The following is a 16,029-nucleotide window of genomic DNA, read 5'->3' as shown; positions in this document are numbered from 1 at the left end:
CCACCAACTCTTGGGCTACTCTTTTACCAACGAATAGTGGAATTGACCGTCACATTATAACGCCCCTACGGCTGAAATGGGCATGTTTGGTGGGGTGGGGATTCAAACCCGCGACCCTCAGATTGCGAGTCGAACTCCCTAACCACCTAGCCATACCGGGCCTTCGAATCCTGTGCTGCGGATCGAAGCGTCCGGGACTTAAGACATGATGCCACTGAACACGCTCTTCATTTTCAACTGTGAGGCCGTTTTAAAAAGTAACAGTCAATCCAGTTTTTTTCGGTTCAAGGAACCAGATAAAACCTTGTAGCGGTAGTGCTATTGGCTATCTGTTTTTCCTCTGGTGAATAGTTCGAAATTAGGAGCGACTACTCTTGAATTGTAGAGGTTTCTGACCTGGCTGTTTAACGCAAGTGCGCATAAAATGTCAATCTTTTGGATAAAACTCACTATATTTATTGATGAAATCCGTGTTAATTTGGAATAGTTGTTGGGGTGGTTAAACAACAACACAAAATAATGGAGTTTTAAAGCTATATTTATACCGAGTTAGAAATTTGTGTTTATTATAATATGAGGACATGCTTTACAAATATAACCATAAATGTATTCTAAAACTAATTACGTCCTCGAACATTCAGTGTGCTTTTACGAGATTCCTATTGAAACAAGGTGGTGAAGCGTAATACAAAGATAAATGTTACCACTTGACTACTATAACTGTAAATTTATCGCTTGTCAAAAGTTTACGTCTCTGTGGAAAAGTCCCCATGTGGGAGAGCGGTAAATCTACGGACTTACAACACTGATATCCGGGGTTTGATACCCCGCGGTGGACACAGCAGATAGCCCAACGCGGCGTTGCTTAAAACAAACAAACTGCGGAAAACAAAGCAATAACAATCACAAAAGAAAAAAACAACTTAAATCATGAGATGCTGTCAGTTTACAGTATTGATTAACACAATCATATTATAGTTGGAAATTATATTTTTTCACAAGGACAGCGTCGTTTCAACCAAAAGGCATTTCAAGGAGCCATGATGGTATTTTGTTACCGAGACGAACCTCTCTTTCATCAACCCTACCGCCTTTTGACATTATTGATGGATATTGATTCTCTTCTCTTGAAGTGGCGTTGTAAGACATCTTATTTTATACATCAAAATTAGGGATATCGTTTAGAAAGTTTCACTTAATAAATAATCTTTATATTTTGTATATAAGAACAAAGTATGTTTTTTTTTTATAAAGCAAGATTATTGTGAAATTAATGTTAATAAGCTCTAAAAGTCTTTTGTTTTTGTAGACATATAGTGCTGTAAAATATACTAAATGATAAAGTACATAAAACTATCCTAAGTTATGTAATAAGCAGGAAATTAAACAAAATATGATAAGAAGGCCTCCAGCCTGAAATGTGTTACGGTAATTAAGTTTCTAAAAAATATAGTTTCTTTACAATAAAAATATCAGTTTTTTTTTTTTCAAGAAGAACAGTGTGCTTTAAAGACAGTTCCAAAATGTTATGGATGCATGCTTAGGTATATGTTGTTTCATTTTACTGAGTTAAGTATTTCAAATATTACGGAACAAACTAGTTTGTATCTCGATAAGTACAAATCTGACAACAGTTTCACTTCTTTTAGACAGCACAGATTTTAAGGAGATAAAAATTAACCATTTTGCTGTCACTCTGGAATTTATAGTACTCGAAACAACTTGAAATGTTCGTTTGAGCTGTAAGATATTCCGGTAGTTATTTTTCTCAGGACTGTGTTATGTAACAAATCTAAAACAATTATTGATTGTGAGAGAGCAATGTGCTTAAAGAACGGATAACTGTAACTCAGCGTGAAATAAAACGCAAATTAATTCGTAAGAAAAAACAATCTTGTTTCTTAGATGGTCATTCACAAATGGTTCATAGAATGATTGGATCCCAGTATGGCACAGGAGGTCGTCGGGTTATCGATATCTTCATTCCACAACGAGGTAATATCTTATACCAAATCTTTTCAATTCATCGAAGTATTTTTACTTCTCAAGAGTAATAACAATTTTTTTAACCTTATTTGATACCAAATTTATGATATTTGTTAAAATATTTTATTTTTACTTCTCAAGAGTAATAACAATTTTTTTAACCTTATTTGATACCAAATTTATGATATTTGTTAAAATATTTTATCTTTACTTCTCAAGAGTAATAAAAATTTTTTTAACAATATTTGATACCAAATTTATGATATCTGTTAAAATATTTTATTTTTACTTCTCAAGAGTAATGACAATTTTTTAACAATATTTGATACCAAATTTATGATATTTGTTAAAATATTTTATTTTTACTTCTCAAGAGTAATGAAAATTTTTTTAACATTCTTTCATACCAAATTTATGATGTTTGTTAAAATATTTGATTATACACTGATGGTTTATTTTGGTCTCGTACAAAATCCACCCTGATCATAATTTTTTTAAAACTGAAGTAGCGCCTATTTAAAATTGATTTGCTATAACTTTATTAATTTTATTTTTGTTTTTGTGTTTTCAGTGACCACTACAAAGTTTTTGTAGATCTGTTTAACTTGCCCTCTTTTCTACTACCCCGAAAATACCTTCCTGAACTGACACCAGCCATGAAGCGCCGTCTGTCGATGATGAAAGAAACCATTTTTGATAATACGGGCACGGTTTTAGAAGACAAAAGTGATGCTACTTCTTCAGCTTATGAAGCGTAAAATCTGAAAATTCACATTGATACCCTGATGTCAATGCATTTTCGCTTTTTTTTTCCTTGCTGGAAAATATTGTTTATATCATTTCTAATTAATTAAAAATAAAATAAAATTCCTCTCTCTCTTTCTTTTTTTGGGGAAAAAGGCATATTACAACAATTTTATTAAAATTATATTTTAAAATATAGGCTTAGTTTTACTATAGTTTTTTCGTTAGCTGACATTCTCACAACTTTAATAGCATATATTTTGTTTCTTACAAACTTTAGAATTAACGAAAGCTCACAACGTGAGTTTATTTATGTTTTGAAAACTTGTTTGAATAATTTCTTTCTGTGATTGATGCAAAAGTAAATTTGCTAGTAAAATCTTTAAACAACTAAAGATTATTCCATAAGTAGCACACAATATAGATAATTTCATAACAATACAATAAAGAAACAAATATAAGAACATTTTTTCATTACTTAGGTTTTTAAAATAGTCGTTATTATTATATCAAATGACAGGTTCCACGTCCTGCAAATTACAATTTAGAAGTTTACTTTACAGGAATATCACAGAATTTTATTTTATTTTTAAAATGTACAGAATAGTTTCTTTTCGGGCACATTGTGCTTCTATATTAAGAGTAATAAAAACACTCAAAAAGCGACGTTTTTTGGCACAATGAAAGGTAAAATATTTATTACTCTTACAGCCAACTAGTTTCGGTAACACAGTTACCATCATCATCATGCTGAAATTTGTAAGAGTCGAGATACAAACTCGATTTATTTTATCAATCTCGTTTAATTTATACAAACAATAATCAAAAATGATCTAAAGAAATTATAAAAGTAACTTGCAGGTAATTTTAAAGTAGTTATAGCATTTTTTCCACAAAAGTCAAAGCTGCAATTGTGTTCTATAATTTTGTTCTTTAGTTTAAAACTAAGGAGTTTCTACTTTTGCAACAGAAGAGTGACCTGAACAAGGAAATATGTTTTTTCTTTTTATATATAGTAAAAGTTTTAATGATTTTTATTATACTTTATCAGGAAGTTTAAAATTAAATCTCAGCGTGAGAGTTTTTTATCAACGTGATTAATATTATTCTTTATATATTATTGAACTGTATAAGCATATGTTTTATGAATTAGATGTTAACGAATAAGAAGTAGACATTGGGAAATAAGTAATCACGGTGCATCTTTTCTGTATTTATTTGTAATATTACTTAAACTACTAAACGGATAACAACACTAAGCCTAATTTGGAATAGTTTTCGCTCTTCATCCGCAATGAGAAAGGTCTTTAACTGGAAAATTTCAAGCAGTTTAACGCGTGTTGAAGGAAGTTTTGGTTTTACATTTTCACTGTGACGGTATTTATTTCCCGATCAAGCATAGTACCTACGATACCAAAAACAGTCCTATATTCTAAGTAAAGATGTCTTATTCCTCATACTGGTTTAACTATGAATTCAATTTAGGGATACTGCATATCGACAATCTTAAACTTATGAGTTTCGAATGTAGTCAGGTTGATTCAAAATAATTATATTATAATTTTTTTACGGTTTTTGTTATACTTATAACTTTATGTTATTTTTATTGAGAACAAAATTTAAAGTATCATTTTCCTTTTTGCTTCTACAAATTAAAAAATGTATTAATCTAAAGCTACGAAAATTAGATAAAATTGGTGGAAAAACAAAGGAAGTTATTATAAAAAACACCTCATGCATGTGTATGTTTATTGCGGTATTCTGTAAATTTATAGTATGTTTTCAAGAAAATTAATTGGAACTTTATTATTATAGATTGCAATAAATATCTTAGATGAATATAATCACGTTACTTGTTGTTGTTGTTTTTTCAGTTCATTTTAACAAATGTTTTAACTGGTTTCAAGTTAGTTAAAAGTTTACTACCATGGAATTTTTGAAACTATTGATATATATATATATATATTATTTCTCTTGCAATGTGACTTTAAAAATAGCAAAGGCAGTTAATTCACGATTATCTTTTTATTTATTAGAAACGTTAGCTGAAAGAATAACCTTTTGATTGTAACTTGATTTTCAATCTTTAAAATACACGTAAGAAAATGGGATCACACCTGCCAATAATCATAGAAACAGAGTTGGTTCCAGCTAAATGCAAGCGAGTCGAAGCGACATCTAAAATATCTTTCAATTTAATTTCAATAAAAATATCATAACCAGATATAAATGTTTCTCCTTCTTCTCAATTTGTTGAAGCCTTCATAAACCTACAATAACAGCAAGAGGTTTCATCACTGATTGAAATAAAAAAAAAGGTTGTAGCTGCATTCTCTATAAATTTTATTGCAATACAATATTCAGTTTGATACGTTATATATATAACCATTTAATGAATGGTATTACTATGTTTTTTTTCATTTCATTAGTGTGCTTCTATACGTATAACATTTATCATTCAATAAAATGTAATTTAAGTGATATAGCTTCTAATACAAATACAATAGCTTGATGACGTAGTGCAATATGTTGTTTTACTCTAATAAAAATAGGATATTTTAAATAGTTCCAAGAAATTTTTGTATTTGACCATGACCAAGTTCTATATCTACTCTTTCTTTACAAAAACAAGTATTAAGTTGTTGATTCCATTTGTTTAGATAGCTTTACTGTAGTTAACATTCTATAAAAAGATACTATTTGAAACGATTTAAGTCTTATCTCTTTTGCAACTACTGTTTGTTTTTTGTTTTTCGCGCAAAGCTACACGAGGGCTATCTGAGCTAGCCGTCCCTAATTTAGCAGTGTAAGACTAGAGGGAAGGCAGCTAGTCATCACCACCCACCATCTCTTAGGCTACTCTTTTACCAACGACTAGTGGGATTGACCGTCACTTTATAATGCCCCCACGGCTGAAAGGGCGAGCATGTTTGGTGGGACGGGGATTCGAACCCGCAACCCTCAAATTGCGAGTCGAGTGCCCTAACCACCTGGCCATGCCGGGCCAGTTGTAACTATAAATGATTATTTGTATAATAGTTCAATATCTTGAATATTGTTTTTTTTATTTAAAGAAACCATTTTTCAACTTTTCCAAAGGTTTTGGTTCTAAACTTTAAACTTTCTTTTCAAAAAGATATTATAATATTTTTGCATCCTATATTTTATTTTGAAAATAATTTCTATTGCTTTTAGTATTAAAGAATAATATATTTTAACTATCGTGTTTTGCTTATCATACCTATTATTAATGTATTTTAATAACATTTATAATTACTTAGTATTCAGTTATACACTTTATAAATTGAAAATAACTATAAAAAGATTCTTTGTCTCAAATAAGATCATTTATAAAATGCTAGCTGACATACTCGTTCAACGCATAAGGAAAATATAAAATGTGTGATCCGAACGCCAACCCCACTATGTCACTTCCCGAGGGCTCAAGGGTACATACTAGTGACAATCATTTCAGCGGCTCACTCGCCAGTTTACTGGAGAGAGAGCCTTCTGTATATCTATTAAGGAGTTGTTCCAGATTGAGAAAACATAGCATTATACTACACAAAACAATAATGTTAGTCTTCTCAGGGCATATGCGCTACCAACGTAACTGTTGGTCATTCTATCGAAAAAGAAAGCAGGCTGTATCCTCGAAGGGTCATCTGACATGTCAATAGAAAATGTTGCTGTTTACTTTTAAAGAATAACATATTGAATGAAGGACCCAGAACAATAGGTAAATAAGGGGAAAGGAGCTTGGTCGTTTCCTTGAACAACATTCAATATTAAAACTACACACACCCGTATATATGAAAATTTCGAAAACAATTCCCAGTAAATAAGGAATTAGCAAACACTGCATACCACACTATTGTGATAGTTTTTGCTTATATATGTATCAAGCTTTCAGTGAAATATTCATTTATGGATTAACAGCAGATTCACATACTTGCACCAATAAACGAAAGAATACTTTATCGAAGTTATTAACTTGCACATAAATCTAAAACGATAATTTATTGAAGTTACATTTATTCTCGGTATCACAAACAGGCAATTTACCAAGCCTAATGAAACTAACATTATTACTGGCTAACTGTGAGCCAGTTTTTGAATTCTGAATCAAAAATATCTCAAATAACATTTTCTGTGTCTATTTGGTTCAACAATAACACAAATATAAGTAACAACTAATTTTAACTAACATTATTTTTCGTTAGTGAAAAAGAAAACGATAAAGTTATGACAAGTAAAATCTGATATGTGAACCGATAATATTTGTATTTTAGCAATAGACACTAAACAAACTTGACTAAGTTGAAAACACTGATATGTATTACGATATCAAGTTGTTACTTGCATAAATTAACCAGTAAATGTTTAAAAAGTATTCACTAGATGGCGCTCAAGATTTCTTTCTGCTAACTGAGGGTATCCCTTAAGGAATCAAAAATTGTATTAAGGACAGGACAATGTTAGATAATGTTCCCCTTTTGCTTTTATATGTCTATAAATACGTGGAAATGTTCCTTATTTAAATGTATCTTTTATCTGCCTTCTCGAGCAAAAATCCCAAAACAAGATAGCCCTTGCACACCATCGGACAGTTTCCAGTTATCATACCGAAAATCACTGTAATCAAGCCTGTTAACTTTGGGTGATGGATGTTTACACATGTACACACTTAATGGATCCTTTTTATAATAATATTACGAATTAAGGAGTGAGATTTAATCTCATTCGTCACCTTGTAATATTGTACAAGTAATAACAAAATTTGTTTGCAAAAATTAAGTATAGTGTAAAGGATGGAAATGCCAAAAAGTACAGAAATTTTCGCTGTTTCTCTTTCTACTTATGGCAAAAATTGTGGTTTCTTGTAACTTTTCGTTGTTTCTCTTCCTGCTTATGGCAAAAATTGTGGTTGCTTGTAACTTTTCGTTATTTCTCTTCCTACTTATGACAAAATTGTGGTTGTATCTAACTTTTCGTTATTTCTCTTCCTACTTATGGCAAAAATTGTGGTTGCTTGTAACTTTTCGTTATTTCTCTTCCTACTTATGGCAGAAATTGTGGTTGTATCTAACTTTTCGTTGTTTCTCTTCCTGCTTATGGCAAAAATTGTGGTTGTATCTAACTCTTCGCTATTTCTCTTCTTACTTATGACAAAAATTGTGGTTTCTTGTAACTTTTCGTTGTTTCTCTTCCTGCTTATGGCAAAAATTGTGGTTGCTTGTAACTTTTCGCTACTTAAAAAAGAAAACAATCGAAACGAGAACGTCTTCTTTCATTGCATCTTTCGTAATAGATTGCACCAAATCACCAGTGAGTTAGATTTTACAATGTTCAGGATCACGAAAAATGGATAATCTTAATAATTAACGACTTCTGATCAAAATTAAACTAATTACGTAGATTAGGAATAAAAAAAAAGGCAACTTACAAATTAGTGAAACAATCCTGTAAATGACAAACTGACCAGCAGTATTTGACGTCATAAATTTAATACACAAGATAACTAAAACCTGTAATGGTAATGGTCAGGCTGTAATGAATCATAATGTCGGCATTCTCGTTCTTAACGCTGTCTTTAATCATATAATTTCGAGATCCATGCAGATGAAATCAGTCAGGTTGCAACAGGCCTAAGGATGATCTTGCTTATTCTTTTCAAAGTTTCCTTTAGAGTATTATCCTATTCTTGAAATTATTGCCAAAAAGAAAAGTTTACAGTGATTAAATATCATTACGACTCCAGAACTTTTAGGATTAGATGTAGTCAATATTTTGAAACTGAAATACAGAAGCAAATTCATAGTTGTTCCTTACTTAATCTGAGTTGCTCCTTATTATTCCTGATCACTAGTTGATTTCCGTAGCACATTAGGTGTGCTGTAAGAGTGACGGGCCAATCCCACAATATGATCAAACAAGAGCAGCTTTTATTGTCGAACATAAATATTCTTATAAGCTCACTTCGTTTAGATTGGTCGTTCAATGTGTTATTTTCTAGTGTTTAGTGTAAATGAGTTACCGTATTCGTCGTTTATTGTGGTAACTGTGAAATGTACTACTTAAAACAACCCTTTCAACATAGAAATCAGAATGAACCAAATGCTAGTTTGTCTGTTAAAAAGATATATTAAAACTACACAAAGTAAGCTTGTTGGAAACTACTGTATTCAATGTTATTTATACATATAAATAACATTTTATTTTCTCTCTAGCCTTTATATTCTTAAATTTAAACCTAATTTTGAATTTCCAAGATTAAACATTGCCTGTAATATAATTTAAAATTTATTATCTCGTTGAAATGTTAATCTAGTAAAAAATACAACAAAGAAAAACAATAAGGGTCTGTAATGTGGCGCCCTCTATTGGTAGACACTTGTTGATAGGATAAATGCCCTAACTGCAGAATTGCCACTCATTCAGATAGAATGTGTCAGGACAGGTGGTATGTTAAGGTGGTGGTGTCCTCAATCTGGCCATTTAAACAGTTTAATTCGCTTATTAATACGTTTTGTTTCCTTAACGTGGTAAAAAAAAAGTCAGCAAGGATGCATATGATAGAATAACACCGTAGCAGGATTAACCAATAGCATGTGATTTTAACCGACGCTTTAAGGAGCAGTTTGGACGGAAGGACAGCGTCTGCCTTCGGCCAATTTCCCGCAAGAGTCGGTTATTGTTTATGGTGCTCGGGTAAACCTTAGCTAAAACCCACCGCTATTCCATCAGCAGTTTTCCGAAAAGCCGAGATTAAGATTCTTATTTCAAGAGTTGCGTATGTTTCCGAGCTAGACGAGCCCTGTATCGCGGCCAGTGCGTGCTGACATAATAACAATGATTCACATTGCAGTTGTTGGTAAGAGGTATCGTCTTGGAATTAATTAGAAAAGTTAGCTAGGAGATGAAACAAAACAAAGTGTCGCTTTATTTGTTGAATTATATATATATATAAAAGGTTGAACTTCGAAACACAAACCTAAATTTATTCAGTTATGTTGAAAATTTTTATAGCATTTTGAGTGAAATTGGGGTATGTTTCTGGACAATCTCTATGTCCGAGAAGCAAGAAGTTACTTCGCCGTCCGTTTCGGTCAAGGAGAGGATTCGAGAGATAAATGCTCGGTTAGTAGCAGCAGATGGACAACCAACCGGATTGATAAAATTGAGGGAAAGAGATGTCTCTGGAAGTGCAGTCGCTCAGCCAAAAAATTTATTAGTCTCAGTTAATGCAAAAAACAAAACATGCTATCTTGGAGAAGAAGAGATAAAAAGCAGCGTGAGTTTTTGTATGACAGAGCTAGAACTTAAACGCAGAAGCCGTCCGACTAATGTACCGATTAGTAAACCTAAGACTAACGTAATGGGCGTTTCCACGGAACTTGTGTCAACAAATGATACTATCTCGGAACTGTGTTTGAATCATGATTTGGCCTATAGCCGCGTGTGTGGGTCGAACATCCCAAAAATAGCAGAGCATCAGAAACAACAGGACTGTGGCTGTGTGATTCATGTTAGTCAGAGACAGGACTCTGTGAGTAGCGATACTCCAACCGAGGAAGTCGTGCCTTATCTTACTAGCTGTTCATATCCAAATCTAATAGAAGTTTCTGCGGAAAAGATCTCTGCTTTATATCCTAGTGCGCAGTTTAAGGAAGATGATGAAGTAAGAGAAAGTTTGAAGAAATCCACGTCTCACACACCATCCGGAGTTAGTAATCGTAGTAGTGATCACGATGAGGGTGCGCAAGTAAATCACACAGTTTCCGAAGATTGGCGGGAGTCTTATCGAGTAAGCTTTACTTTACAAATAAACGATTCAGATGAAGTAATACCGGATCCAATTATTGTATGTAGTCAACAAGGAACACGTGACCTAGAAAATACAAATAAATCAGATGAAGTACGAATAAAGAATGAAGTGTGTACTATCGATGGTGAATTTAGTGAAAAAACACTGACGAATACGAAATGCAGTCTCGAACGCCCCCTTTCTGTAGAAGAAGATTGCAAAAAGTTTAAAGACTCTGCTTGCGAGAATATATACGTTTCTAATTCTGAACTCAACGAGAGGTCTAGAGGAGGAACAGGGTCTGTGAATAGCGAATCTATCTTTAGAGAGTCATCTGCTCTTTATAAATTACATTCTCATTCAAGCCAAGTTAGCTCAGTTTCGCACTTTAATGAAGAGAATTCAGAAGCTCAAGTTCGTATCCAGTCAAAAAAATCACCTTTCGATGACATATTGAGTTCTCTGGAAAAAATTTGTGATGAATTCGAGGTTACTAGTGCCGAGATACATTGTGAAAATAATGAAAAAAAGGGAGATTCAAATTCTCATTTAGAGAATTCTGGAGATGTGAGACAAATATTCAGTGACTCAACCGTTTCTTCAAGAGCATTATCGTATCTTGACAAAACAAAGTATTGTATTTGCTCCTATGGTCATAATACAGCCTGTAAGGTACCTTTTTCCCGCTCAAATGCTAGACCAATTTGTGATAATGATGATTGTTGTTCTCTTTGTTTACCTGAAGATTTCTCAAACACAAACTTTGAAGACAATTTGAAAGACGCCAGAGAGGAAAGTTTAACAAATTCAAATGTATCCAATGATTTTCTTTGCGAATGTTTGGAGTTAGGTTTATCTTTCAAACCTGAATTCTTTGGTTCAAAATCAGGTGACGCTAAAACCCAATACCCACATTGCAAAAGGAAATTAAGTAACTATGATAATATTGATAATATAACTTTTAATGATGAAAGCAAAGATGCATTGACATTTCGATTTGAGACTAGGATGGACAGTGGAGCAAAAAGTAGCAAATACTATACGTTTAATCGTAGCGACAGAGTTAATAATAAAGCATCAAAAGTTCAACTCATACCAAATTTCCGTATCACCACATTAACGAAGGTTCCACCTACTGCTACAGAACTTGAGTCAACTCAGGCATCAAGGTCTCTGCCTTCTACTCCTCTTGCCTCAAGAGCTCATTTTCAGGTAAGATCTAAACCAGACTTGCCTGCATATCTAACACTAGGTAGGAAAGGAGGTTTACGAAGAGGTAGTGAGGGGAACAAACATGATATTCTGAGCTATATTGCACCAAACCATTTTGTTGATGCTTATACTGAAACTAAAGACGTCAAACAAATAAGAAAAATTTTAGCTGGACTAGATTTTTCTAAATATCGGCGTGGTAGAAGTGAAGAACAAATCGAAACTAAATCTAAAACATCATTTTCATCTAATAAAATTACAGAAAATGTTAGTAATGATTTCAAAGAGTTATACCGAGATAGATTATTTTTAAGTAAGTTTAATGAGACAACTAAAAGCTTCCATGGTAGTCTAACAGAAGTTAAACCTACCAAAGAACTTGATAATATTTTTCAAAGAAGTACTTCTCTACTGGATTCTCTCAATCATAACTTCCAATGTAGTACACTTTGTCAGTATCAGGTTAACGATACTGTTAACACAAGTAATATTATTGTGAATAACAGTCAAGATCCAGGAAAATTTCGTTTCAGCACATTAAGGTCACGGAAAAGTGAGAGTAACCCATTTCAACGGACACCTGATTATCAACATAAACATCCACCTCATCATCCATTTATTACCATGAATCATAGTAAGTCTCTTCAGTCAGTTTCAGGATCTACAGATAAAAATGGAAATAAGAAATTAAAGCAGTTAACTGAAAAACTAAAGTCTCAATCTTCGTCGACTGTTCCGTCTTCCCCAAGCTTCTCATCGGCTAAAGATTCCGAGTCAAGTGAACCCTCTGGGAGAAAATCGCCTCTAGTGAATAGAAGTTCGTCTTTTTCACATGTAGACGTAACTTTAGAGGGTGGTTATGTTATGTCCAGTGATTGTTCTAACAGAGATTCGACTTATAGTCTCATTTCAGGATTAGCAACATTACCACGAAAAAAAATTACACAGTTTTCTAGTCTTTCAGATAAAGGTCACACCTCCAGCAATAAACCTGTAAAAGACAATGCCTTGATACCACCGAATTTGGAGTTAAATCAGTCTGATTTGTTAATCAGTTCTGTTGTAGATTCAGTAGTAGACGAAGGTCTAGTATCTGATTCTGACTGTCCATCCTACTCTCATGAGTACAGTTCCGTTACCACATCTTCCTCCCAATCTTGTGACTCAAAATCATTGGTATCATTTATTCGTAACAGAACCAATACTTACGCAGGTGTTGAACTTGGAACCCATTCTTTGCCAAGTGAAGCTAGAAAACGAAGGAAAGGTTTCAGGGGTCATACAGTTGGTTTTAAATTAGGTTCTCATGAAAGCAAATCCAGTAATGGTAGGCTTTTGACATATCCACCTCAGCGACGATGTTCCAAGTCAGATGATGAACTGGAATATACCTCTGTCGACAGTAATGGCTTGAAATCTCTGAAGACGTCTCCAGGTCTTAGTTTGCCTCTTAGCGAAGATCCTTTGCATCAGACCAGTGATCTGTCTCTGGCAGACAGTCACTTTAGTCACGGCGAAAGCTTTCGTGACGAAACTTATCGAGATATTTTAGATAAGCTCACAGGAGAATCAAATCACGTAACCTTAGAAGAAAGAAATGTAAAGGCTTTGAAGAAAAAATACCATAGCGATCCTAGTAGAGGAAATACTGGGAAGAACGTCGATCTGCCAGAAATAATAACAACGTGTAACAGCGAATCAATGCTACGTAGTTTTGACAGTTCTAATGAAATACAACAACCTGAACTAAGATTAGGTATAAAAGAATCTTTAAGTGATGATGCAAATTTGGTGCTATCGGATTTAACGAATCATCAAACTAAACAAGGTCTGGGATGTTCACCCCCACAAACAAGGTTATCAGGACCAGACTTCGATTTGGACAAAGAAAAACTTATGACCAGAAGCCCTCAACAACAAAGAAGGTACTCTAAGAAACGCTTGAGAGGACCATACGGTGAGATGCTAGAAGAAGAAATGAGGAAATCTGGAGAAAAACAAAAAACAAACTTTTCCGAAGAACTTAGTTTCTTGCAAGAGCTAAGTGAAGAAAAACCGAAAGATGACTCTCAGTTATTCTCTGAATATCCTTCCCGTCCATGTAGCTTATCTACTAGCCAATCATTGGATGATACAGATTTAAAGAAACCTTCGCTTTCTGAATCCGGCATTTTAAGGCGAAAAACCAGTGCTAATATCCCTTTGGTACAAAGTGACAGTGACAGTGAAGTTTCCCATTTATCCCCTCCCCCAGTTACAGTGTTTTCTTCGGACCCCAATATATCACAGAGCCCTTCGGATCTACAAGTATGTGAAAACAACGCGACCTCTTGGAATCAACAACAGGATGCTTTAGTATTTGAACTGAGAAAACAGTCGGAATTGACGAGGTCGAGATCTTTAAAGAAACATCAGGTAAAATCTTAATCATTATCTTTAGTATGATTTAATCATTATAATAAGTAGAATGGTTCTTTTACAAAACAACAACAACTAACAATAAACTTTAGAGTATATGCATATATTTAATCGATAAAGTTTAGGATAGCGAACATGATTTACTTAATTATACGTGTATAATAATTACTTACTAGCAGAGACACGCAAAACAATTGCGGTCAAATTAGTATCTTTATTGCAAACGTACTTTTTTAAATATAGGATTTATAGAATAATTTTAATTTGCAGACACCGAAATCTATAAGCCCACGTGTCTTAGGCATGACACGAGTTAAGCCTTTATTAAGTACGGCTTATATTCGATAGAGATAAATTAACACTGTAACGTGTGTAAGTTTTTGCTTTTGTTTAGTTAGGGCTAAACTTTACCGTACTTTATACTATCAATAAATAGACTTATAACGTTATTATACAACCTAACGTTAGTCATTTTTAAAAACTTTGATAAGTTTTTAATATGTTGTTGTACAAAATATCTACTAAAGTATATTTACATCCGCCTTTTGTTTACATCCGTTGAAAATGAGTGCACGCGCATGCGCATTTTGAGGACAGAGAAAAATCTGAGTATTATAATAATAGACATTACCTACTTAGAGTTTGGCGCATGGATGCGTAATTGTTGATAATATCACGTGCTTCGTTTGGAATATTTATTAAAGTCAGAGGAAGCTATAAATCAGAATAGTATTTTTTTAATCAGTACATAGCCACTTTTGGATAGTTAAAATATCCAATAAACCAAAGCATACACACTACAAGGATTGCACCTGTCCGTTTTTTCTTTAGATTCTCAGTCTTTATGGCCGTGGGGATTTTAAAGTTATGCCAGCTTTTTTTTTTTTGCACATGATAATGAACCGCTTATATTGATGGGAGACAATTTATTTTGAAGTTGTATATTCAAATAAATTCGAGAAAGTTTGAATCTGAAAGGTAACGAATAGTTTTAGTTTGAGCGGTAGAAAAACAAACGGCGATTTGACACGCTTTGTTCATTGGTTAAGAACGTTATAAAACAAATAACCTGCTGCTTTTACCTAAGTATAACTACTCGGGAAATATTGATTTCAATGTAAACTTTTATGGCTTTAAACATGCTTGTTTAAAGAGAAAACAATGGTTTAGAATAAGCTTAGTAAACAAAACCTATAAGAAATTAAATTTATATTATCATTTTGCAAGACTTTTAGTCCTGTTGTTGGCTAGCAAACAACAATATAAGAAAACTAACGAAAAATGACCGATTTAAGCAGATGCTGTATAATTGTACGTTAAGTTTTAGAAACTTAAGATGAACAATAAACTGTGTAGAATATAGATAACTATATTGTTGCATAAATCATTGTTGCGGGATTGCGACTGATATCAGATTTTGGAAGTCAATAATTAAACAACGTAAGTTACAACAAAGGGGGAATTTTAAAAAAAAATAGATTTATGCGCTACAACCGAAGAACGTAGACATCAAGTGAACGACGTTCGTAAAGACACATTAACTTGCCATGCTAAATTGCAAACCATTGGATTCTGATGCGTAAACTTAACTATTAAACTGATGAAACAAAATGCGAGGAGTTAGGTTTAACTACTTTTGACGAAATAAATAATGTACATCTAAATGAATAAGAATACAAACCATCGTGTTTGTTTCTTAATTATTATCTAAGCAGTCTAAACACTAATAATAATTTTACGGTATTCTGTGGTTTTGTATAACTAAACAATTAAAGCAAAATATAAATAAATAGTATGGTTTGTCTGCCATCTTGTGGTAGTTATATAATTGTGTTGTAGAGTTTAGTATTCTAAGCAATAAC

General features: G+C 33.0%; 1 protein-coding gene and 1 pseudogene across 1 annotated transcript in view; both read left to right on the top strand.

Annotated features, from left to right (window-relative positions):
- LOC106459763 overlaps positions 1 to 2,772 on the top strand; it is a 37,548-nt pseudogene extending 34,776 nt beyond the window's left edge.
- Positions 2,773 to 10,661: 7,889 nt separating this feature from the next.
- LOC106459769 (rho guanine nucleotide exchange factor 17-like) overlaps positions 10,662 to 16,029 on the top strand; it is a gene marked incomplete at its 3' end in the record, with an annotated part of 218,802 nt that continues 213,434 nt past the window's right edge. Inside the window, exons 1-2 of the mRNA XM_022386309.1 lie at positions 10,662 to 10,666; positions 10,903 to 14,164. Of these exons, the coding sequence (XP_022242017.1) occupies positions 10,662 to 10,666; positions 10,903 to 14,164 (3,267 nt within the window). The remainder of the gene's footprint in view (positions 10,667 to 10,902; positions 14,165 to 16,029) is intronic.

The sequence above is a fragment of the Limulus polyphemus genome, unplaced genomic scaffold (assembly GCF_000517525.1).
Source record: "Limulus polyphemus unplaced genomic scaffold, Limulus_polyphemus-2.1.2 Scaffold658, whole genome shotgun sequence".
Classification (NCBI taxonomy): Eukaryota; Metazoa; Arthropoda; class Merostomata; order Xiphosura; family Limulidae; genus Limulus; species Limulus polyphemus.
The sequence above is the reverse complement of the archived record's forward strand: the minus strand, read 5'-3'. Positions and strand labels throughout refer to the sequence as shown.